General features: G+C 34.6%; 1 protein-coding gene across 2 annotated transcripts; it reads left to right on the forward strand.

The window, feature by feature from the left end:
- Positions 1 to 1,649: 1,649 nt before the first annotated feature.
- Positions 1,650 to 23,297, forward strand: LOC128983254 (translocator protein-like). 2 transcript variants are annotated; one of them, XM_054402488.1, is made up of 5 exons: positions 1,650 to 1,763; positions 15,695 to 15,812; positions 18,869 to 18,989; positions 19,750 to 19,844; positions 22,213 to 23,297. In XM_054402488.1, the coding sequence occupies exons 2-5, from the start codon at positions 15,702 to 15,704 to the stop codon at positions 22,384 to 22,386; spliced, it is 501 nt and encodes a 166-aa protein (XP_054258463.1). In that variant the 5' UTR covers positions 1,650 to 1,763; positions 15,695 to 15,701; the 3' UTR covers positions 22,387 to 23,297. The 2 variants fall into 2 exon arrangements, with proteins under 2 accessions (XP_054258463.1, XP_054258465.1); XM_054402490.1 differs by lacking the exon at positions 1,650 to 1,763 and adding an exon at positions 1,826 to 1,963.
- The last annotated feature ends 1,573 nt before the right edge of the window (positions 23,298 to 24,870 follow it).

A 24,870-nucleotide genomic window follows, 5' to 3' on the forward strand; every position in this document is an offset into this window, starting at 1 on the left:
TGGGAAATGGTTGCACGGCTGGGAAACGGTTGGAGGAAATTTTAACTCCTTGCCAACGTTGGCCCAACGGAAACTTGTATTTGTTGGTCCTACAAAGGAAATAATCGTTGGGCCTTTGTTTGATTTGTTTGCCATTTTTTTGCTATAGCCTTTGGCTTTATTTCTTACTTAATCAAACCAAAAATCTGAAACCCCTGATCAAAACTCTCTATGTTGTATGTTGTTTTTCTGAATCACTGAGATATAATATATATGAGGTTACATTACCTTAATCGCCAAGTGATCCATGTAGTCCAAATCTAGGATTACGTACGTTTCGACGTCAATGCGTTGTCCGTTATTGTTTCGTTTGTGTGTGTCGGAAAGACTATGACGTGACCCTTATGGTTTAAAAAAGTTTTGAAGCATTGACGTCGAAACGTACGTAATCCTAGATTTGGACTACATGGATCACTTGGCTATTAAGGTAATGTAACCTCATATATATTAAAACTCTCTAATTTTTAAAGCGGATCTAGAAGGAAATTCAAAATAGAATTACAGTAGGCCTAGGTATATGCATAGATAAAACATACTCCCTTAGGTATATGTTATTACAGTGGTGGAGCCTAATAATCAATGATCACAGTCTAATATTTGCGATGTCGTCTGTCCACTTCTTCTTCTTCATCTTATCAGTGAAGGAAGAAGTCAGTTGTTTTGTTTAAGTGTGTTTAGGGATGTTGCGATACCACTGTCTATCCGATATTTGGTATCGATACCGTATCGCAAAAAAGTATCGATACCGGCTCAGTATCGGAACTAAAGTATCGATACCGTCAGTATCGTATCCATTCGATACCAGTGACGTCATATTCTGATTCCAGTACAGTGCAGCCAATATAGGATTCGAATTCAAGCTGCTAAACACTACCGAAATATTAAAACGATAAAATTAACCAAACATAGCTAACCTTTGTTTTCAATTTTACCTTCAAGTAAACGTTCAAGTAGGCCTAATCTTACCTTATGTTCTAGGCCTATATAATTTATCTTTTCAATAGACAATGTTTAAATTACCAACGTAACATAGCCTATTCGTGTTTACCAATAGCCTAAATAAAAAAACGTTTATTTTGTTAAACTTTAAGTGCCATCTTTTTAGTTTATTTATTTGATGTTAAATAGTCGACGGTTTCATTTTATTTGCCTAACACAACGTTGCTAACATTGACTTGTAATAAAAAAAACTCTGCACCCAAACCCTTAAGTTGTATTCTTGACTAAATATACGTCTGTAGGTATCTATAGTCAATGGTTTTACTTATAGTTATGTAAAGTGCTATGCTATGAATGAATAGTGAATCATAATTTATTTACTCAAACCACATATCAGACAAGCTAGATAAAAAAAAATTAATTGGGTTAAAGTTTGTTTCTTTTTTGGGTCACTGTTGCTCCAGCCTTGGAAAATACCCGCTCAGAAGGCACGAGCGTGGCCATTTTACTCAGATTTGTCAGAAATTACCTTCCGATACTTACGATACGATACTGGCCTCTTGGTATTGATACCAAGTAAATATCGGAACAACCGATACCGATACGATACCAGCGGTATCGCAATAAAAGTATCGATACCTACTGGTATCGATAGTATCGCAACATCCCTAAGTGTGTTGTTGTTGTGGTTGTGTTGTGTTACTTTGAGGTGTTGGTAGAGTCAACTGTGTAGCCTAGTTCATAAACTACTCTCGTCAAAGTTATCAAAATAATAAAGCAAGAAGGTAAGCAAGCAAGCGCACCTCCACCTGCACTTTTAGTTTACTAGTTTGGCGATTCTGTCATTAATTCCTTGCGGGAGCCGGGAGTTGCTAATTTTTTTTATTTTGGGACTTAGTTACGCAACTCTTCATTCACTTACATGGCAATTGCAATACCTCGAGAACTGATTAATTCTTTTTAGATCTAGCTGTTATACAACTTTGTAAGTACTGTGTTCTAGGAATACTTTTGTGTTTTGTATTAATTTGGCAACCTTACCTATGCAATCCCATTTGAATAAAACAAATGAGCCTAGTGAAATAAGACTAACTGTGAACGTGAACACCATCCACCTGAAGGGCATTTAAGGATTCAATTTTACTCCAAGTCAGGGCCCAGTTGGCCCTATAGGCTATACTAGTATCATAATTTAGAACAAGTTGTATAAAGATGTAACATTTTTTTAGCTAGTTAGCATATCAATGTAAGTTATACATTTTAAAACTTAAAAAAAAATAGGATTCCAGGTGAGGGAAGTTTTACCTTTGTAGTTTTTGGATTTTCCGCATACCTCTCATAAAAGCATGATGTAGGTAAGTGAGGCTATTAATTGTAAGAAATGAAAATAAAAACAATTCCAAATGAGGCCTACACCACGATCAGAGGTTGATGTGAACCTGGCAATAACTCCAGCAATAAGTAATGTGCGCGCCCGATAAAATCTATTGCTGGCCGTTTTGCGGAAAACTACGGCCGCGTAGGTTATTACCGAGTGTCAGCTGATAGAGGACATATTAACAGACACGACAGTATTGATATCAAGTACCTGAGGGGTATGTTAGGGGGGGGGGGTAAAGTCAGCAATAAGTCAATAAAATCTATTGCTGGCCGTTTAGCGGAAAAATACGGCCTCGTAGGTTATTACCAAGAGTGTCAACAGATAGAGGACACATTAACGGACATGACAGTATCAATATCATGTACCTGGGGGGTTAATGTCAGCAATAAGTCGATAAAATCTTTTGCTGGCCATTTTACGGAAAAATACAGCCGCGTAGGTTATTACCGAGAGTGTCACGAGATAGAGGACACCTTTACGGACACGACAGTAGCCTATCAATATTCGTACCTCGGGGGTAAGTTGGGGGGGGGGGGGGTAAAGTTGGCAAAAAGTAGTGCTCCACTCAAAAAAATCCATTGCTGGATTTTTTTTCAAAAGGATTTTTTTTTATTTTTTAAGCAGCCTCGGTAAAATTTTTTCTACAGATTTATTGCCTATTGGAAATTTATGTAGCCTACATTTTGTAGACAATCTAATTCCCTACATAGAAATGTATAGGCGTAACATGTTAGGAAAATATTTTGTCTTTATAAGTTTTTGGGGCGAAATATAGGCTAATATCAAACGGAGAACCGAAAATATTGAAAACTCTACAGTGTTGGTTTGTGTTGTAAAAAGTTATATGCAGTGTTGGGAAGTAGTGCGCTACAGTAGCGCGCTACATTTTTTAGCTACGCTAAGTTACTTTTAAGATTTTGTAGCTGTAGCTAGCTACATTTTTAAAGTAGTTGTAGCGGAATTCTAGCTATTTTTCTCGCCACATTAACATTAATTGAGATAGTGATTTTTATCACAACCTTACGTGGAACAACCTCTTTCAAACTGAGATTTTAAAGAAAATTAGGCCCACTTTCTTGGCTTCATACAATTGGTCGCAGTCTATTACAACGTTGCGTGGTCATAGAGGCCATTATCTGAGTGTTATTCCCATTTTTGGCTCTCATTTCCTTCATTTGCTACTCTATGATTACTGTCAGATAAAATAAAATCGCTAGATGCAGACGATGTTTAAACTTTAACCGGTGACAAGAGAAGCTATTGAATGCTTGCAAGTGATTGACAGGGAAATTATATAGTTTTCAATTTAGTTTCTTTATTAATCGATAGTTTCAACTTGGGTTTTAATGGAAACCATCACTAAACCTTAAAATAATGAGAAAGCTCTATCAACCTTTGCTTCAGCTGTTGATTGTGGTTCATGATCACAAGCCCTTCCTTGGTTGCATTACGGAGATTTTTCAAAGGTTTACTAAGTTAACTAAGAGGAAATTAGCTGATGATATTTAAGAAATACCTAGACTACATAACAATTGTAACGAAAAAATCTCCATATAGCCTAACATGAAACTTACATTGTACCATGTAAAAAATACCATAGATTGCTCCTGCTAACAGCTCTTGTCAAGAATTCCTAGGCTATTCTATTGGATTAATATGAATAACAAGTTCAATTAATAGGAATATATCTGTTTAGTGTTTAGTCCTTGTAAGAACAAGCCTACTATAGCTAACTCGTTAAAAAGCCGTGTAGGCCTAGATGTTATTTTTACTTTAAAATTTTTCAACGTGTTTAAATTAAAAAGAAGATTTCAGGATAGGTTGCTGAATACTGTTTTCTACACCAACGTTTGTTGAAGCACAATTTGACCTATGCATAATGACAAAGGACGATTTCTTGACATTGAAAAGTGTTATTCATAGAACAAGAGTAACATAACACTATGGTTAAAAGGTAAAGCAATGTCTTTTTAACCGACTTCCCCACTACCAAAAAAGGAGGAGGTTCTCAATTTGTTTGTGGCGATGTTTTTTTTTTCTATGTATGTTCACCAATTTCTCTGTGATTCTTTTACCGATCAGTGTGGTTCCACCACCAAAATAACCAGGAGAGTTTCTATTTGGTACCTTATATATTATGTTTAAGTATAATATTTGTTTCGGTGAAAAATTCTGAAAACCTTAAATATTCACTATTTATTTTGTTTACATTTTTGCAGATTGTTTACATTTGTGCAGAGAAGGCAATAAATAATGATAACATTCCTACAGCTGTTAGTTGAAACCATTTAAATGAAGCTAGAGACAGTTCTTCATGAAACAGTTGCTTCATATTGATCAATAAACTATTTCTTGCCATGCATTTTGTTTTGGTTACTATAAAAAATGTATTTTAACGTTTAAATCTGATTTGTGTATACAGTAAATTCTGTTTTTAGTATTGAATATTCTGACTTAAAAAAACATATATGTTTCAGTGAATAGCTGTATGATATTGACAAATAAAGGTGTATTGTGAAAACCAAAGCATTCGTAAAACAGGTCTAAATATAAATTAAATGCAATTATTCCTTACACGACCTAAGAAGTGTGACAGTGCATAATCGTCAATTGTAAAAAAGTGTTAAATATTTTAATTACTAAACATGCAATTTCCAGATGTGGAATGTTTATTGATATTCTCTACCCAGTTACTATATCATATCAATACTATTATGCCTGCTTCGGAAAGTCCTAGAGGAAGATGATTTGCAATTTCGACTAGGATATATCTTGATCAGACAAAACCACCTACATGGCTTGCACCACTTTTAGCTGAACCAATCTTTCATATACATATTTCATTTGCAGATGTGGAATGTTTATTAATATTCTCTACCCAGTTACTATAACATATCAATACTATTATGCCTGCTTCGGAAAGTCCTAGAGGAAGGTGATTTGCAATTTCGACTAGTCTATATCTTGAGCAAACAAACCCCCTACATGACTTACACCACTTTTAGCTGAACCAATCTTTCATATAATATTTTCGAAAGGTACTATACGTGTTATCGACCAATTTTCTACTTTTGAGAGATTTTCTAGTGCATATTGTTCCAAAAGGCTTGAGACGTTGCTGTATTTCTTTTTATAATGTAGAAGTACACTGATTGCAGGAAACGATGATGTCTGACATTTCAATGTATCAAGAAAAGACAATTATTTTTTCATTAGGCCTAATGTAATGGACAACTCTTTCTTTCTTAAGGAATATCTAAAAATGTTTATTTTCATACCCTTTGATTATGTAACCTGAACAGGTGACTCAGGCAGTTTTAAAATAATGATTGTTCTGTGGAACTTTTGATTGTTTCAACCATTTTTGCTTATCAAAAAACCTCAAGTAATTAATATATAAAAAATTGTACAGTCACTAAAAATCATGAAATAATTTATTTTTGTAAAAAAATACAACCGACTTCAAACGCTCTAAAAAGAATGAAATAATTTCAATAAAGTAAACTTTTGTATTAGGCAAGCTCACGTATTTCAAGTCGGCGCGTGTGGTTCAAGTGACAGTGCATAATCGTCAATTGTAAAAAAGTGTTAAATATTTTAATTACTAAACATGCAATTGCAGATGTGGAATGTTTATTGATATTCTCTACCCAGTTACTATATCATATCAATACTATTATGCCTGCTTTGGAAAGTCCTAGAGGAAGATGATTTGCAATTTCGACTAGGCTATATCTTGATCAGACAAAACCACCTACATGGCTTGCACCACTTTTAGCTGAACCAATCTTTCATATACATATTTCATTTGCAGATGTGGAATGTTTATTAATATTCTCTACCCAGTTACTATAACATATCAATACTATTATGCCTGCTTCGGAAAGTCCTAGAGGAAGGTGATTTGCAATTTCGACTAGGCTATATCTTGAGCAAACAAAACCCCCTACATGACTTACACCACTTTAAGCTGAACCAATCTTTCATATAATATTTTCCAAAGGTACTATACGTGTTATCGACCAATTTTCTACTTTTGAGAGATTTTCTAGTGCATATTGTTCCAAAAGGCTTGAGACGTTACTGTATTTCTTTTTATAATGTAGAAGTACACTGATTGCAGGAAACGATGATGTCTGACATTTCAATGTATCAAGAAAAGACAATTATTTTTTCATTCAAAAACATACTGAACTGTTTTGTTTATATATTAAAGGAAATATTTTCTTGTATTTTATGTTTACTTCAGAATAAATGCATTATGAAAATAACACACACAAATGTTCTATATGAATAGGAAAATAATTTAGTTTGGTATTATGATAGGGAAAAGAAGCTAGTTTGGTATTAAAACGTTACTTTTCCATGTTAGAAACATTTAAATGCGTTATAATCTTTTTAAAGATGCTCGTTAATACCACTATAATGCCGATCTCTGATTACGGTAATAAAATAACACTTAACGCATAACTATGAAAAAGACAAGCAGATTAACAACTTTAGTTATAGATAGTCACCTGCAATATGGACACCCTCTTTCAATTTTGTATCAAAAATCATCATAGAGCCGCGCCGACTTAAAATACGTGAGCTTGCCTAATACAAAAGTTTACTTTATTGAAATTATTTCATTCTTTTTAGAGCGTTTGAAGTCGGTTGTATTTTTTTACAAAAATAAATTATTTACCTTTAAAAATAAAGAACAGCAATGAACTCCAATTTCAGTAGGATAGGCTCTGTAGCACAAAAAACTATTTTTAAATAATCGTTTTACAGTTTTATTGTTTTTAATAGTTGATAAAAAGACATCTATATATTAATTTGTTTCATAACTGTAATAAAAAAACAGTTTCAAATTAATATATAGATATTAATTTGAAACTGTTTTTCTTTGTGACAGCTAATTTGAGAGAACGGCTGGGCGTAGAAACTTGGTAGGGGTCTCCAAAGAAAGGTCTTGGTCTGTATATGAGCCATCAAAAGAGAAACGTGGTAAATTCCCTTGGGGCTCTGCCCCAGTGGCCTTTAAATTCCCATCCCATGTTATTCTTATGGAGGAAAAACAGGTTTTTCTCACAGCTAATTTCAGAGAACGGCTGGGCATAGAAACTTGGTAGGGGTCTCTATAGTCCGTACGCTCTGCCGTGGCACCTGACGGATTAGGACACCCCATGGAAACCCTTGGGGCCTCCTAATCCCTCAGGTGCCACGGCTGTGTGAACGCACTTTAAAGAAAGGTCTTGGTCTGTAGATGAGCCATCAAAAGAGGAACGAGGTAAATTCCCTTCCAGGGGGTCTGCCCTAGAGGCCTTTAAAGTCCCCTCAGCAGATTTGTTTATAATATGACCATATGCATAATTTGGACGCGTTGCAGAAATCGTTTCGTTAACCAGATATCCACCATTTTGTATTTTTTACATACAAATATTTATCTTTTCCCTTTTCCAACTGATGTTTATGAAACTTGGTATGTATGTTAAGGTAGGAGAGACCCATGTTATAAAAAAAGATTCATCTCGATTCACCCTAAAATTTCAAAATTTAACACTTAACTACAATATAATATACTTTACTACACCACAATATTTACGTATCACCATAAATCTTTAACAAAATACAGCGTTAACATTTTTAAAATCCAAAGTAAATCAATATAATCTTTCTTTTTTGAAAAATATATTTAAAAAAAAGGCGATGGTAAAATAACGACAGGCGAGTTTCGATCTGGGTGTTTCAGGTTTGAATCTAGGAGGATTTAACATTAATTAGGTAACATAACCTTTGGAACTGATTGAGAGGAATACATGAAACCGAAGGGGGAAGGTAGCAACAAGTGCACTAGTATTTACTAGTGTCCAATTACAATTTGATGGATTTAACCAAAACCTTTTTCTATTTCACTTATTTTCAGCTGTTAAATTTCAAACGATAATTTTTAGCGACATCATTAACGTTATTATCATCATCATTGTTTGAGTTTGGGTTTGCGGCAATGTATTTTTATGAATAAAACCTTTAATTTGATACCAAACTTGACCTCTGCTGCTATTTATTGACTGTATGCACTATTAATTAACAGCTGTGTCTAAGGATTATGTCGGCCTTAGTCACAAACAGGACAACAAGATCGCTCCACTCATCCCACACTCATCTCCATTCATACTTGGCTTAAAATGCATACATTTGTATGGTCGCCATTTCAAAGCAACATGGCTACATTATCAATGACAAACGTGGAAAACCTTATACGAGTGTGAGTAAGTCCGAAAACAGAGCAAGTCCGAAAACAACTCTAAAAAACAATAAGCAATAAATTGCAAGAACCGTTGCTTATATCATTGGGTATACACGTATGTACTGGCGTGTATACTCAATGCTTATATCGAACGAATGTACATCGTGAGAATTTCCATTAGTTGTTCCATTTAGTTGTGTGTCCATTAGTATAATAGTTTAGTTGACTCTTTTAAAGTCAGCGGAAATTGTGACTGTTATTACCCTTGAAATAATGTTTGTGTAGTACTTTTCAATCCTACCAATGCTTATAGAATCATACGATTACAATTTTGTGGTTAGAATATGTCGCGTAGACTGGTGACTACTGTATCTTTTTGGTTTGCTTGTAAAAGAGGATCAACGGAGATTTTCCATCAACTTAAACAATACGATACTCTAAAATTGTTCATTGCTATAACAAACTATCACACAGTTTGATGAATATTTGTGTGTAAACCACATACAGTACACCTGTATTCTATCTATTTTTCCTTATTTCCTTATTTTTCCAAGACTTTATAGAAAATCACGCATTACGTGATCAGTGAAGAAAGGCTGTATCCCATGTGTTTTATAGGTAAAGAAGTAAAGAAGAACACTGCTTCAGTTCAGAGCATTCAGTTATCATCAGCAATTGTAATTCCCGAATCAGTAACTGAATCAATAGTCAATTATGTAAGGGTTTGTTGATTATTTATAATGCACTTTACATGCTCCATTTGATAGTTTATAATAATTTACTCGGAATCTATAAGACACCTTTGGCTTGTATTAAATATTGGGTTGGGCTGTTTAATATTTTGAATACAATAGGGGTACTCGTCAAACAGTTAAATATTATTATTTCTATGAATTTAATGGGTAACTTTAAAGATTAGGTGGAATTTCTAACAATACTTCACCGTAATCAGCAGCAAACATATATAAGGAATTCCAGTTATTGCAACAGACGCTCTGACAGCCCGTCAACATAAGACCTGCAGACGGGTCAACGAATATGCTGAAAAAATAACGAGATAAAGTGAGTGTAAAGTGACTATTTATATCCGGTCGTCATACGCCACGAGACATTCCGTCAGTGAATGGGAGGCCCACACAAGGGTGAAGATCGATAACGTGCTGCATTTGGAATGGAATAATTTGCACAGGTCCTCGAGTCCCGAAAAAGTCAAGTGCCCAGAATGTATTATACACATACGGAAATTCAAGTCCTCAAAATATTGTAATAGTGTATTTTCGTATAAATTCTTGAGGCCCGAAAAAGTCAAGTCCCCAAAATGTCTTATACACTTACATATATATGAATTTGAACGGATGGTGTTTTTGGCCTCTAGGGACTCAAAACGAACAATTACATCGGTCCCGGGTCCAGGTGTTGCCATGAGTACTACGGTAATAGCTTATTCCCTATATGCGAAATTCGCTAAAAACCTAATAATTCTATAGAATAACTAGCTGTACCCGCTGGCTTTGCCCCGTTTAACTAATTAATTTTCAAGATGAGCTCGTTCGCATGGCTCAATCACGTCCTGGTTGAAGTTCGTTCGCTACACTCACTCACCTTTAGGTTGGAGCTCGTTCGCTGAGCTCACTTGCCATGGGGTTAACTCGCCTCCAGGTTGAAGTTTGTTCGAAACGCTCACTCAGCTTTTGGTTGCAAATTAGCTGTTGTCATAAATTGTTTAATTGACACAGCTGTTAATATTCATTAATTCCTTTAAATTTGAAAAATCATAAGGTTAACATGGGAAACTCCAGAGCCACTGGGGCGAAGCTCGAATGCCCTATCATAATAAAAATTACTCAGTTTTCCTATTTAATGCCCAAAGAATCGGTGTATCAAATTTCAGCCTCCTAGGTAAATGGGAAGTGGGAGAATCAGTGATGATGAGTGAGTGAGAGTGAGTGTGTCAGTGAGGGCTTTGCCTTTTATAAGTATACATAGCACATTCAACCAGCTGTTAGTTAAAACAAATTATATTGGACTAAAACAAATCGATGATTACAAAGAATACTTTAAAAAATAATTTGAACATCCTACTACTGTATTTTACTATGCATATTTAATTAATCTGCCATCATCGTACCGAAGAATTAAATGTATCAATGGTCAGCATTACACATAGTATAAATAAGCCAACCATAAGTATGTATTTGAATTTTCTTCCAAATGCTGAATTTGTGTCACAAATGCTGAATGTTACAGCTGTTATGTTAAGCAAATTATATTGTACTAAAAGCTAGCTAGAAGCATTGACTTATTGGAGAAGGTTAGCATCGGCTGCTAGACTTTTTAAAAACTAAAACTGGGACACTAATTTTAAATTATAGCTTTGAAATTCCCTAGTTCTCAAAATTGTCTTTCTTTCAACACAAAACTAATGAAAACCCATCGTCTGGTTGATTCAGAATCGTGAAAAACCCCCATTTACGTTTTAATAATATATATGATAGTTTGGACAGGTTTCAACCCTTCCGAGGCGTAATACATTGATACAGTTTATACAGTGTGTAAATTAAGTCTGGCACACATTTTTTATCTTTTTTTCTATAGTAGATAGAAGAAATCAATTTGCGGGACTGATTAATAACAAATGTTAGGCACTTTTTACAAATTTTGAAAATAAAAATTCCCTTAAGGGCAAGGGGGAGTGGGGGGTAACTAAAAATTTTCAAACGACAACCCCCATCTTGTGACCCCTAATTTTAAAGGTCATTGGAAGACAAATCCAAAGATGTGTCTGAAAAAAATTTTTTGCACCCTATCCAAGATGGCGGTTAAAAATGTACTTAGGGTTGAACGGGTAAATTAGGTATGGCACACATTTCTTATCTTTTTTACTCTTTGTAGATTAGAAGGAATTAATTTTCGGGACTAAGTAAGAACAAATGTTTGGCACTTTTTGAAATAATTTTGAAAAAAATTCCCCTTAAAGAGAAGGAGGGGGTGGGTGGTAACTAAAATTTTTCAAATGACAACCCCCATCTTGTGACCCCTCATTTTAAAGGTATTTGGAAGACAAATTTAACGTGTGTCTTAAAAAAAATTTAATGTGTTTCAGACTTAATTCACCCGTTCAACCCTAAGTACACTTTAGGCCGCCATATTAGACAGGATGCAAAAAAAAATTTCAGACACATAGTTAAATTTGTCTTCCAAATACCTTTAAAATAAGGGGTCAAAAGATGGGGGTTGTCATTTGAAAATTTTTAGTTACCCCCCACCCCCACCTTTTCCTTAAGGGGAATTTTTTTCAAAATTATGAAAAAGTGCCAAACATTTGTTCTTACTCAGTCCCGCAAATTAATTCCTTCTATCTACAAAGAGTAAAAAATATAAGAAATGTGTGCCATACCTAATTTACCCGTTCAACCCTAAGTACATTTTAAACCACCATCTTGGATAGGGTGCAAAAAAAATTTTTTCAGACACATCTTTGGATTTTTCTTCCAATGACCTTTAAAATGAGGGGTCACAAGATGAGGGTTGTCATTTGAAAATTTTTAGTTACCCCCCACCATCCCTTGCCCTTAAGGGAATTTTTATTTTCAAAATTTGTAAAAAGTGCCTAATATTTGTTATTAATCAGTCCCGAAAATTGATTTCTTCTATCTACTATAGAAAAAAAGATAAAAAATGTGTGCCAGACTTAATTTACACACTGTATGTAGACTACATTATAACTCATAAAATAGTTCTACAATTAAATGGATCTCCTTTTACAAACGTATATGATAACCAGAAATTTTCAGATCGTCCTTGCGGGTATTTTATGCCACAAATTTTGACGAAAGGCTATACCTATTTACAGTGTTGACCAAACAGTTGGCAAGAAGCATTAATAGATAAGCTATGTACCAAATATGATAATTTTAGCTCTATTCTAATTATGACAAAACACGAAGTAACTAAAAGCGAGTTTTGTTAGTGTAGTAAGCGTTGCAGGAGGTCTACTTTACACTGAATCGACGTTCACTTTTATTGCTTTTGATCTTCCGGCACTGTTGACTCAGCGAAACTGAACTTGTATTTTACCGTATTTCGTTATATTAAAACTGCTGCTGCATTAGGTCAAATTCCCAATAAGTCAATTGCTTTGACATAGACCACGTTTTTAGCTCGGACTGTATTATTTGACTTACTGGGACTTTTGATCTACAGACACTGCAAACATTGTAGTTTTTGACCTAGCGGCACAGGTATAAATTATTTGATCTTCCGGGACTGTTGTCTTCCAGCAACATTCCCCATAATTTTACACTACTTTTAATGAACCAGCTGTTAATTTTAAAATTGTATTTCAAAGGTCAAGTGTTATGAGCATTTACTGAAACTGTCAAAATTAAACGTTTACATTAATATTTATGATTTTAAAATTTATTCTTCACTGCATCGCAAGCTTTTTATAGTTTGAACAAAATTATGAATTTATGATATGTTTTTTTAATTTTTTGTTCAAAAATCTATGCTTGCACTAAGCACTTAAAAAAATTTATATTATAGAATCAGTTGGATTTATCAATGTCAAAGAAACAGATTTAACCCTTAGAGTGCCAGGCGAGAAATAAAAGTAACGCTCAAAAAATGCCGATGATTTTTCCCGAAGGTCGCGCTAAAAATGCCGAGCGCGATCTGGCGATTTTTAGGTTAAAATTTCGTAAAAATCGAATTTTCAATATTTCGACCAACGAAAATTGATGTATCGCATCTAGTAACTTTCGACTCAATGTTAATATATGGATTAAAAGAATCCGAGTATCCATTCGATTGTTATGACAACTGTTCGATCATTACGAAACGTCCGGTCAGCCGGACGTTGGCACTTTTGGCTCGTTCTTAAAACGTCCGGTCGGCCGGACGTCGGCACTTTTGGCTCGTTTTAAAAACGTCCGGTTCCCCGGACGTTGGCACTCAAAGGGTTTTAACAATTCCTCTTTGTGTTAGCTTATATTTATTGTAGAGGTTTTTTGCACTTGCTTTTTTGGTCTACTTTCAATAATCATTTGTAGATGATGAGGATGTGAGCTGTGTTCCAGGTTTTGGAATAGATTATGCATGGAGAAGGTTTAATCTATGGTTTGGTGCAGTAGGTGAATTAATGGCAGTTCATGTATTAAAAAGGGGGGAAGGGTTTTTACTTTGATGTAGATATCTAGCTAGGTCGAACAATGCATTTAAACCTCACTACATACAAATATTCGGAAATACAACAGTGCCTTTACATCTCATCTCATTTGCATAATTTGTTGCCAACCAAGCCGGACTAGGTTATGGATGTGGTTCATTCGCATTTTCGCATTTCGTTTTGTCATAAGAGCAAGCTCCCTGACTGCAAGCCCGGTACCTGTAATTAAACATACCCGGGCCCCATGATGTAGGCTGAAGCTAATGCACCAACCTTTGGCACATCATGGGAGGATGACTTAAGGTCATCAGGCTCACCGGCTGCCGAAGCAACCCATCGGAGAGAGGGTTTCCCCTCAATCCTAACCAGGGATACCGGCTACTTGTCTATAAATGAATGTGCATTAAATAAATAAAATGGGCTTTTAAAATATATTTTGGTTGTATGTCCTTTGAACTTAATGAAATATACATAAAGATGCTGAAAAATAGGTTCTAAATATGATGGAACACCGAACTAACTTATTTTTAGGTTTATGTAGTTTTATTTTTAGTTTTATGTAGATTTACCTAATGTGTATGGAATAAAAGTAACATCTTTTGGAAAAGTAGCTAAAACTGTAGCTATAGCTACATTTCATTGTAGCTGTAGCTGTTTGTAGTTAACTACTTTTTCGGAACTGTAGCTGTAGCTAAGCTACTTTTTTTGGAAATGTAGCTGTAGCTAAGCTACTTTTTTGGAAATGTAGCAGTAGTTGTAGCTAGCTACATTTTAAAAGTACTGTAGCTTCCCCAACACTGGTTATATGATGTATTTGTATACTAATAATGATATAGGTAAACTTAATACATTATTGTAAAGCTAATGAAGTAAGGAATCCTAAAAAGTTGTAAAGTTTAGGCCTATGGTAAAAATAATTTTTATTTGTAAATAAAATAATGTTTTTATATTTTAGTGATTTAGTGATGAAAAGATTCATAGTATTTAGGCTAGTACAAAACTTTTGCACCAAATGTTTTTACTTCAAACCGACATAATCATCTTGTAGTGTATTCAATTACCTACATAAAAATGTATAACATGTTGGGTAACAATTTTTGTTTGTATGTGTTAGGGGCATAATAATAAGTTATAATAAACGAAAACCGCAAAATTCAACCTCAAGAAAAATACAACCTTTTATAAACACAATTTCACACTATTCAGTAAATATTCATGCATAATAAAATGCATGAAGATTACTGTTATATGACACACACACATTTCTCTGACAATAAGAAATAATAACGAATTTAGTAATAAATCGCGGATAAAACGAGAGCGAAAACAAACTCACTGGCAACAACATGCAATGGCAACAAATGGCGAATACAAGGCACTTTGTGTATGAGACCTTGACAGTAGTGACGCACTTTCGTCGTCTTACTGAGAGAAAACGAAAATAATCATGAGCGCAGGGCTGCCACTATCACAAGCTACATTTCGTCCTCTTCAAAGTGACATATTATATGACTAGTAATAATAACTTACACTGTATGTAATTCGTATTTTCCGTACTAGCGTTTTACGCTGGTTGGCCATTTGTTACAAATTTCAAAAACAGCTGTTTTCATAAAATTGTACCCGTTGTGCAATCAATATTTCGTTCTAAATATCAATACCACAAAGAAGATAAAATCAATGGCTATCCAGTGGTACCACCCGCAACATCCCAAGACGAAAATTACCCGAGCAGGGTAATGCCAAACAAGTCATGTTTTGACAGTTCCCAAGTGTCAGCTGTTAAAGTCGTGCCTGAAAATACAGTAAAATAAAATAAAAAATGAAACTAGGCCTATTTATACCTACAATTGTGAATGTTCATGTGCCCCCCATGATCATGATAATAACCAAATTAAATAGACTACTAACTATTCTTTAATTCTTGTTTCAGCGGCATAATGTCCTCATCACCAATCTCATGGCCTGCAGTTGGAGCGGTGGCTCTGCCCCTCGTTGGAGGACATCTCAGTGGGTACCTTGGCAGAGAGAACTATGGAGCGTGGTATGACGTAAGTATTTAACCACCTAGCATGTTTTGGTAGGCTAAGTTAATTCACTTTCATAGAAGGAACTTTAAAAAAATGATGGTGAATAAAAAATAAGCTTAGGCCTAACCATTGACTATAGGCTACACCAAGTAGACCTTCCTTCGATCCAATGTAAAAATATGAAGCCAAGAAAATAGATTTTTAGGACCATCTATCAGAGGGTATTAGTGTATTGGGTTAAAATATGAATTGAAATCAATGCAGTATCATAGCAAACAGCTGATTGATTTTTCCTTTGACACAGAATATTGTCAATAGTTGGTAGACTATTTCAACAGATTACACCATCCCAACCATCATTTTTGAGCGCTTTTTGTGCTCAAATTTTTACATTGGGTGGGAAGTCTATTCTGTGTAGGCCTATAGGCAATGACTTTACTCACTAGGCCTATTAGAATTCACTACTGTTAAATCATTTCCTCAAGAACACATGCAACATAAAAGATTCCAGTAGGGTACTACTAATATTGTATACTACTAATAATCAGTGTTGGGGAAGCTACTTTTAAAATGTAGCTAGCTACAACTACTGCTACATTTCCAAAAAAGTAGCTTAGCTACAGCTACAGCTACAGCTCCGAAAAAGTAGCTAGCTACAACTACAGCTACAATGAAATGTAGCTACAGCTACAATTTTAGCTACTTTTCCAAAGTCGTTACTTTTTATTCCACGCACATTAGGTGAATGTAAAATTAATTGCAACTACATTTTTTATTGAACAAACATTTAAACAAAAATGTCAGTACGGTATTGTATCTAACAGTACTTGGAAAACAAATTATTCATAGATTGTATTTAATTTGTTGGAATTATAAACCTAACATTACAACAACAGAACTAAATAGTTGGGTGTCCCATATCATATTTAGTACTTATTTTAAATATTGCATTATTTTTAAGCATCTCATTTGTAAATTTCATTAAGTTCAAAGGACATACAACCAAACGATATTTTAAAAGCTCATTCATTTTATTATTTCTTTAATATAGATTCATTTATAGATGTCTTATATCAACAATTAAGACCAATAAAGTGTAAAACGAAACGATTATTTAAAAATACTTTTTTGTGTTACAGAGCCTAGCCTACTGAAATTGGAGTTTATTGCCTTTCTTTACTTTTAATGTGAAAAACGACATTGCTATAACTTTTAACCATAGTGATAAGTTACTTGTTCTATGAATAACACTTTTCAATGTCAAGTCAAGAAATCGTCCTTTATTGTCATTATGCATAGGGCAAATTGTGCTTCAACCTAGTTGGTACAGAAAACAGCATTCAGCAACTTATCCAGAAATCGGCTTTTAATTTAAACATGTTGAAATTTGTAAAGTAAAAATAACATGTAGGCCTTGGCTATGTAACAAGATCGCGCCACTCATCTTACACTCATCTCCATTCATACTTGGCTTAAAATACCTACATTGTATGGTCGCCATTTCATAAGAAAGTATAAAGTAAGTATAAAGTATAGTAGGCTTGTTCTTGTAAGGACTAAACAGATATATTCCTAATAATTGAACTTGGAACTTGGTATTCGTCTTAAACCATAGTATAGCCTAGGAATAGTCCTATACAAGAGCTGTTTTTTCAATGCAAGTTTCATGTTATATGGAGATTTTTTCAGTAAAATTATCATGTAGTCTAGGCATATCTTAAATCTCATCAGGTAATTTCCTCTTTGTTAATTTAGTAAACCTTTGAAAAATCTTTGTAATCTAACCAAGGAAGGGCTTGTGATGGTGAACCACAATCAACAGCTGAAGCAAAGGTTGATAGACCAGCTTTACATTATTTTAAGGTTTAGGGTTGGTTTCCATTAAAACCCAAGTTGAAACACTAACGATATAATAAAGAAACTAAATTTATTACTAATTTCCCTGTCTATCACTTGCAAGCATTCTAATAGCTTCTCTTGTCACCGGTAACGTTTAAACGTCGTCTGCAATCTGCATCTAGCGATTTTATTTATCTGACACTAATCATAGAGTAGAAAATTAAGGAAATGAGAGCCAAAAATGTGTATAACACTCATTTAATGGCCTCCATGTCCACACAACGTTGTAATAGGGAATGAAACGGCTGCAACCAGCTGTGTGAAGCCAAGAAAGTAGGCCTAATTTTTTTTGAAAATCTCAGTTTGAGAAAGAGGTTGTTTCACGTAAGGTTGAGGTTATGATAAAAATCACTATCTCAAACAATGTTAATGTAGCGAGAAAAGTAGCTAAAATTCCGCTACAACTACTTTAAAAATGTAGCTAGCTACAGCTAAAGCTACAAAATCTTAAAAGTAGCGTAGCTACAGCTAACGCTACAAAAAAAGTAGCGCGCTACTGTAGCGTCGCTACTTGTAGCGCGCTACTTCCCAACACTGCTAATAATAGGCTAGTACATTTGACTATTTTATCAAATAGTCACTGCTAGTACCTTGCGATAAGCTATATTTTTTTTATTTGGCATTGTTAAATCTGGAATTTAATCCTTTGTCCCAAGTGAGACAAGTTTATTTGCATTTAAGTAAGTTACAAATTATGTTCTTAGAGTGCAGTTACAGTCTTACGTGCTGTAAATTGCAGTTGAACAAAAGAAATGTAACTTAGAATAGGTTGTAATCTTATGCGCAGGCAATCTTGTTGTCTTGAGAAACTTAAAATCTAGAATTGGAATCTTAGAATCTCGTTGTCTACCTTATGCATAGGCAAGAGGCACATGGTTGCACTGACAAAAGATTTGTCTCTCATCCAAAATTTTGTTTGTTAACAACATTTGACACCATAAAGCTGGAGACTAGTATTTAAGTTGAGAAGAATTAAAAGCCTTATAAATTATGGTAAAATTGTGTCAGTGTTTGATAATAATTTGATTAAGATAAAATCATTCCATTGAATTTCAAGTTGATGTTCTAATATTTAGGCTATAAGTGTCTATATTTGTCTATTAAGCAATTCAACCCTCAATTATGCCTCAACAGGATAGTTTTAAAGGTTCGTACTATAACCTAATTTGTTCTTGCAGTCTCTGAAAAAGCCTGACTGGAAGCCCCCAAGGCTAGCCTTCCCTATCGTCTGGACATCTCTCTACGCTGGAATGGGATACGCTTCTTACTTGGTCTGGAAAGAAGGCGGTGGATTTAGTGGTGGGTCGTCTAAACTAAGAACTACAAAATATAATTCAGGCTTTTTAATTACAAATTCCAAATTTTGCTGCACTGTGCATTTTGTGGTGGACATAGCCCAGTAACAACAACCATGTACAGCAGTAGGAGTAGGCCTACTATCACGTTTCATTAAATTTAAGGCCTCACTTGGGGTTTCATTAGAGTAATATATTTGGGCTTAAACCAAACAATTAATCACCCTTCTTTTAACCTATTGATCCTTAAAAATGAATAATTCAGAAAAGAGCAAAAGGCCATTATAGCAATTTAAATACCTGATGCTGTTATCCATAGGTTACTCTTAGCTACTTGTTTTGACACAAAATGTTTATATGTTCCAAGTGTACCAAGTAACCAAGTGTAATCTGTAAATTACCAAAAGTAGGTAGCCGATTTATATACAATTTTCAATATTTACCTATCAGTCATCATTAGGCTATGCTACCATAAAAAAAGTTTTAATACATCTGGTTACAAAATGGTTGACAAGCAGAGAAACAAATTACCTATGAAAATCAGGCATGTGAAAGCAATAATATGATGTCTAGCCCAGGGCCACTTTAATAAACGGGCTCTGGGGTGCAAGAGGTTTGTTTTGGGGGGCAAGGAGGAGACAAATTCCCCCACAAGGTTAGGTGAAGACGGGCGCAATTTTCTCTACGGTCTACAGCGCATCACTTGCAAACCGCGGGCCTGGATTAGCCTTTATCAAATTCTAACACTCATTTTTATACTGCAGGATCAAACCAGTTGACACTAGCAGCTTATGGTACGCAGCTGGCTTTGAACTTCGCCTGGTCACCAATATTTTTTGGTCAGAAATCCATCAAAGGGGTAAGTACTTGTGATTGTAGATTAAAACTGAATAGTTAATCAGCTAGCTGTAGAATCTAGCTTGTTTGGACCTTTGTCAGTGACAGATTTTAGATTTGTCAGTTGGTAGCGTCGCGGGCTTCGGGCCCAAGGCAGCCATGTTGTGGGTTCAGATCGTGTTCACCGCCACAAACATTTTTATCAGTACAGTTCATCTTCGTACTGTACCGGCTCACCCCTTGCTTTGCTGGATACGTTCCACGCACGGGCATTTAGTCGATGTGGACGAGCAAATAAGGTTAAAAGAGACAGCCAACTTTTTTTTAAAGAAAAGAGAAGGAATGGTACCAAAAAACAAAACAATAAGTAGGGAATAACTTGCTAACAATTGGAAAAATTCTTGACTTTTGTTTTATTTTGTTTTGACCCATAACACAATTTCCCAGAGTGGGCTGTTTACTTACAGGACACTCTGTATAAATATGCTATCACAAACACATTACAGTTTGACCAAAGCTTATAACCTTACATAATAATGTGATAAAAAAGTCCAAATGAATTGACTAAACAAACACTCATTGAAAAGAAAAAAAGTGTAAAAAAACAAATGTTTTTTGAGTAAAGACCAATCTATTTTTAGAGGATAAAAACTACAGACTTAAAACGGTTTTTAATTAACAAAGTGTAGTTTTTAAAAAATGTATTGAAAACTAACAATGAGGGTGTTTGATTGGTTTAAAACATAACCAATGCACCTCAACAAAATAAAGAATTGGGGGATAACAAAAGATTGATCTAACTTATGTGATCCACAATTATTAAGTTGTAAAGATTTATTATCTGATGATTTATCATCTGTAGGCTACTCATTTACTTTGATACCTTGATAACTGCATTAGGGTGCGTTAATTTAAGTAATAAATTACATTTTTATGATATTTTGCCATTTTTCCCCAATCACCGTTACAATCATTTTTAGAAAATACTAAATAGTAAATTGTAATCTTATCGTGTTGTCTATTGTTGCCTGTATTGAGGTGATATGATAAGTTATCATTTAGTCAATGCCAGATTTTCAGGCCACTTCAAAATTAACCGTGTTACATTCACAGTTCAATCTCATGAAATCAATCTACAAAAATCATTTCAAAATCATTTCCTTTACATATGTTATAATTATATCCCTAGGGATGTTTAAAACTTAATGTCTTCAATATTCCTGCAGTTAATTTTGAATATGTTGATAATTTTAACAAGTAAATAGTTAATTCTTAAAATACACATACATTCAACTTTTCAAAATTCTTGTGAATTACATTTATAATAAACCGTCTTAGTTAATTAAAACTTCAATATGTATATTAAGTTAGTCTGGAACTTAAATTGCCATTAAATAGTATGGTTATTGCAGTAGCAAAACATGTTTGTTTACTCATTGTTCTTATGCTACATAACAACCCTATGATGTATATAATTGATTTCCATTTTCCATTGATTATCATGAATCTGTACTCTTTATAACAGATTGGTGGCTATTGGATGCATTGCACGACGTCCAAAGACAAGTCAGTGACACATCGTCCGAAATATAACTTTTGAGCTGTTGTACGGCGTCCAAATCTCACCATGTCCAAAAGTACAGTAACTGTAATAAACATAGTATTTCTACAAGCTTTGGATATCGATTGGTGGTCGAGAAACAGGGCCATTTTACACTGTTAAAATAGTAGCAGTTGCACCACGCCCAATAGCTGTAAGCGCTGTCCTACGACGTCCAGAGCGCCTGCACACTCTGAGGATTGTTTCAACGTCTGTAGTGCATACTAACCCCTAACCTAACTTAAGCTAAACTAATCTAACCTTGTTCCATATGCAGGAGCTCTGGACGTTCTGCAACAGCACTGAGCTATTGGATGTTGTGCAACTGGCAGCGGCTTTCGAGGGTGTGGTGCCAAAAAAAATACAATAATACTCATTATTGAACCAACTTCAAAAATGATGTTGTTTAGCTTCTTGTTAAGGTTTTAAGAGTATTAAGTATGCTGTTGACCGACGACCAATGCCATGACGTCCAAAGCTTGTAGAAACAGAAAGATTATGTTTTTTCAGTTACTGTAGGCCTACTCTTGGACATGATGAGATTTTGACTACGTGTAACAGTCGAATAGTTTATATTGGACGTTGTAAGCAAGGTAAAAATTATATTTTGTACGCCGTGACATTGACTTATATCATTGGACGTTGCGACATTTAGACTTCGCTCAACACTCCCTGGCCTCACATAGGATCGCTGCTGTGATTCCATTTGATCTTGTCTTGTCAAATCCATGCGTTCTGTTTGCTTCTCTCTACAACATAATTTGGTAACTGGTTAAAACTTTTGTTATAGGGTCTGATTGACATCACACTGCTGGACATTGCTGCTGTAGGAACAACCATCCTCTTCTACAAGGTCCACCCCACTGCCGGCTACATCATGCTACCTTACCTCGCTTGGCTGGGTCTCGCCACCGCCCTCAACCTGAGGATTTACAAGGACAACCCAGAGGTCAAGGACAAGTAGATCCTTAAATCCTGGGATCCTTCCGCACACAGTATACAGTAGGAATATTTTTGTACTCGACATATGTGTCACTGCAGCTAGCATCAAAGATGTATTTTTATAACCTTTTCTTAGTTTTTACCTGGTTTTACAATAAACAACGGTATGCAATCAAAATATCAATGTCACTTAAATGCTAGATCTACCTCATCGATAATGGTTTTTTGTTTAACTTTACATTTAATATTTAATCGGAACTTTTTATTTTACTTGGAAAGACTTGTGTACGCATTTCAAGCTTAATATGCATGAAAGGTGAGTGTGGAATAGAGTAAGATGATCGTACCGCTTTGTTGCTGGTGTAGATCAGTTGTTTCGTTTATAATTAATGGTCCTGACTAATAAAACAGCTGGTCTAATTATTAAAAGCCCTATGATTAAGGACAAGCTTCTGTCATAAACTATGGTATTTTGTACTTCCTCCTCTTATTTTTAATTTTTGTGGAGTTATAGTTTGTGAAAACCTTGTTTCCGTTTCTATAATATAGCTGTTAAATGTTGATTGCATTTAAAAAACATTTTGTTCTTGTTAGTAAAATCCAGTATGAGTAATTTTGATTCAAATTTCTTGTTTTATTCCATTTTAAGGATGTTTTAAGTGTTTAAATTAGTTAGGCTTGTGGTTGTCTTACTTGGTGGCAGAATCAAATGTTATATCCTATTGTATGTATTCGTTTAGACTGTAATGTTGTGAGGTTATGTAATGTTAATGTCTGAAAATTATATAACACATGATACTCTCACAGATGTTTTCTGTTGAAGGTGCTTCAGTTATGTGTAGTCATTGTTAGTGAAACTGTGCCTTCTGCGTTTGAAGTGCACATATGTACTGGCCATTTCAGTGTTAATAAAGTTTATAATTATTAGGATAACTGGATGTGTGATTTCATTGAATCCTGTTATTTCATTGACATCCCAATTAGACTTGTCTCATTTGGATTTCTGGGAAGGCCCCGAATGAAAACACTTTCTTTTTCTTATCTTCTGTATAAACCATAAGTGGTTTGAACCTGATTTGGCTTATGGGACTTACCTATCTTGGAAGGCCAGGGCCCTGTTTCATAAAAATACTAGTCTAGTAAATACTAGTCCCGTATTTACCTGTCCTACTAATTTGTGTTTCATAAACGTTTTTATATCGCTGGTAAATACTAGTGTAATTTACTAGTCACGTGACCAAAACTACTAGTCACGTGACCAACTTTACAAGGTAAACTTTCAAAACAAATTTCTAACCTCAATCACGGGTTTTCAAACCCTTTATAAAGAGTTTAAATTTTGTTTTCATTTGATACAAAAAGTAAATAGTTGTAGAAACGCAGTGTTTTCTTCTAATTAATAACTATATAGACACATAAGTTAAACAATCACACATTATTTATCAAACCTCTATTATTTATGTTCATCAATGAGCCCGCCGACACGCCGGCGCGGCGCGGCGTCGCGTCGCTGCAATCAACACGGTGATTGTTTAGCCGGTTGTAGGCCTAGTTGCGGCGCTCAACAGAGTTGGGTGGAAGTTGATCTGTTGCTGCCGCATTCGCTGTGATTTGTATAGTTTTTGTTTTATTCTGACATATAAAATTAAGCTTGCAATGAGTAAAGAAAAGAAGGCTCAAATTTTGAATGTAATTAAATCGTCTACGGACATTTTGTTTATTGGAACGGTTTCAAGTACCCTTACCTATGTTTTCAAATATTCGAATGCATAAGGATATTTGGGTTAAAAACCATTTGGTGATATTCTAATTTTGAGTCTACAAACCATGAATAATAATCCTAAACGTTTATTGATGTAATAAATAATTGCAACGCCGTTACAAGCAATGGAGAAGTAGGTTTTCAATTAAAGTAAACCATTGCATAGTCGCTACGGCAGGGCGTAGCTCAGAGATAAGAGTTCTTGCTAGTCATGTGGCGGGTCCCTGGTTCAAATCCGCGCCACTCACTATACTTTTTATTCCATTAATTAAACTTTTACTTTTACATGTTTTTACATTAAAATAACAGCTCTAATCAATATCTAATTTTTGTATTACTTTGAATAAGAAGTTCAGAATACCAAAATGGATTAAAAGTAATGTTTTCATGATAAGCAGTTCAGTTCAACGCCCAAAAATCAAATATAGGCCTACAAAATTGTTAGTACATCACAGGGTTTTAGCTATTTAGGGAAGCAAACAATAAGCACCTCAAAAAGTACAATGCAACTCCTCTTTAAAATTGTCTTACTATTATTCCCTATTAAAATGTCTTTAAATAAAACCTAGCCTTGGGTGTAAAATAATCTGATTAATGTTGCAATGTTGGATACATTTGTTACATCTTTGTATGCAATACGGTATGCGGTTTTAATTTGGTTTCTCTCAAAGCTTAAAAATCTTTTCTCTGTGATAGCTAAATAGTTGATAAAACCATGAAATTTAACTCAAGTAAAATTAGACT

This window comes from Macrosteles quadrilineatus, unplaced genomic scaffold (assembly GCF_028750875.1).
Source record: "Macrosteles quadrilineatus isolate MER2022 unplaced genomic scaffold, UCM_ALF_1.0 Scaffold_1__1_contigs__length_201487025, whole genome shotgun sequence".
Classification (NCBI taxonomy): Eukaryota; Metazoa; Arthropoda; class Insecta; order Hemiptera; family Cicadellidae; genus Macrosteles; species Macrosteles quadrilineatus.

Excerpts from the sequence above, each read along its gene's own strand:
- LOC128983254 (XM_054402488.1), top strand. The coding sequence starts at position 15,702 with ATGTCCTCATCACCAATCTCATGGCCTGCAGTTGGAGCGGTGGCTCTG. Across the intron at positions 15,813-18,868 it reads ACTATGGAGCGTGGTATGAC|TCTCTGAAAAAGCCTGACTG; the intron begins GTAAGTATTTAA and ends TTGTTCTTGCAG. Across the intron at positions 19,845-22,212 it reads GTCAGAAATCCATCAAAGGG|GGTCTGATTGACATCACACT; the intron begins GTAAGTACTTGT and ends CTTTTGTTATAG.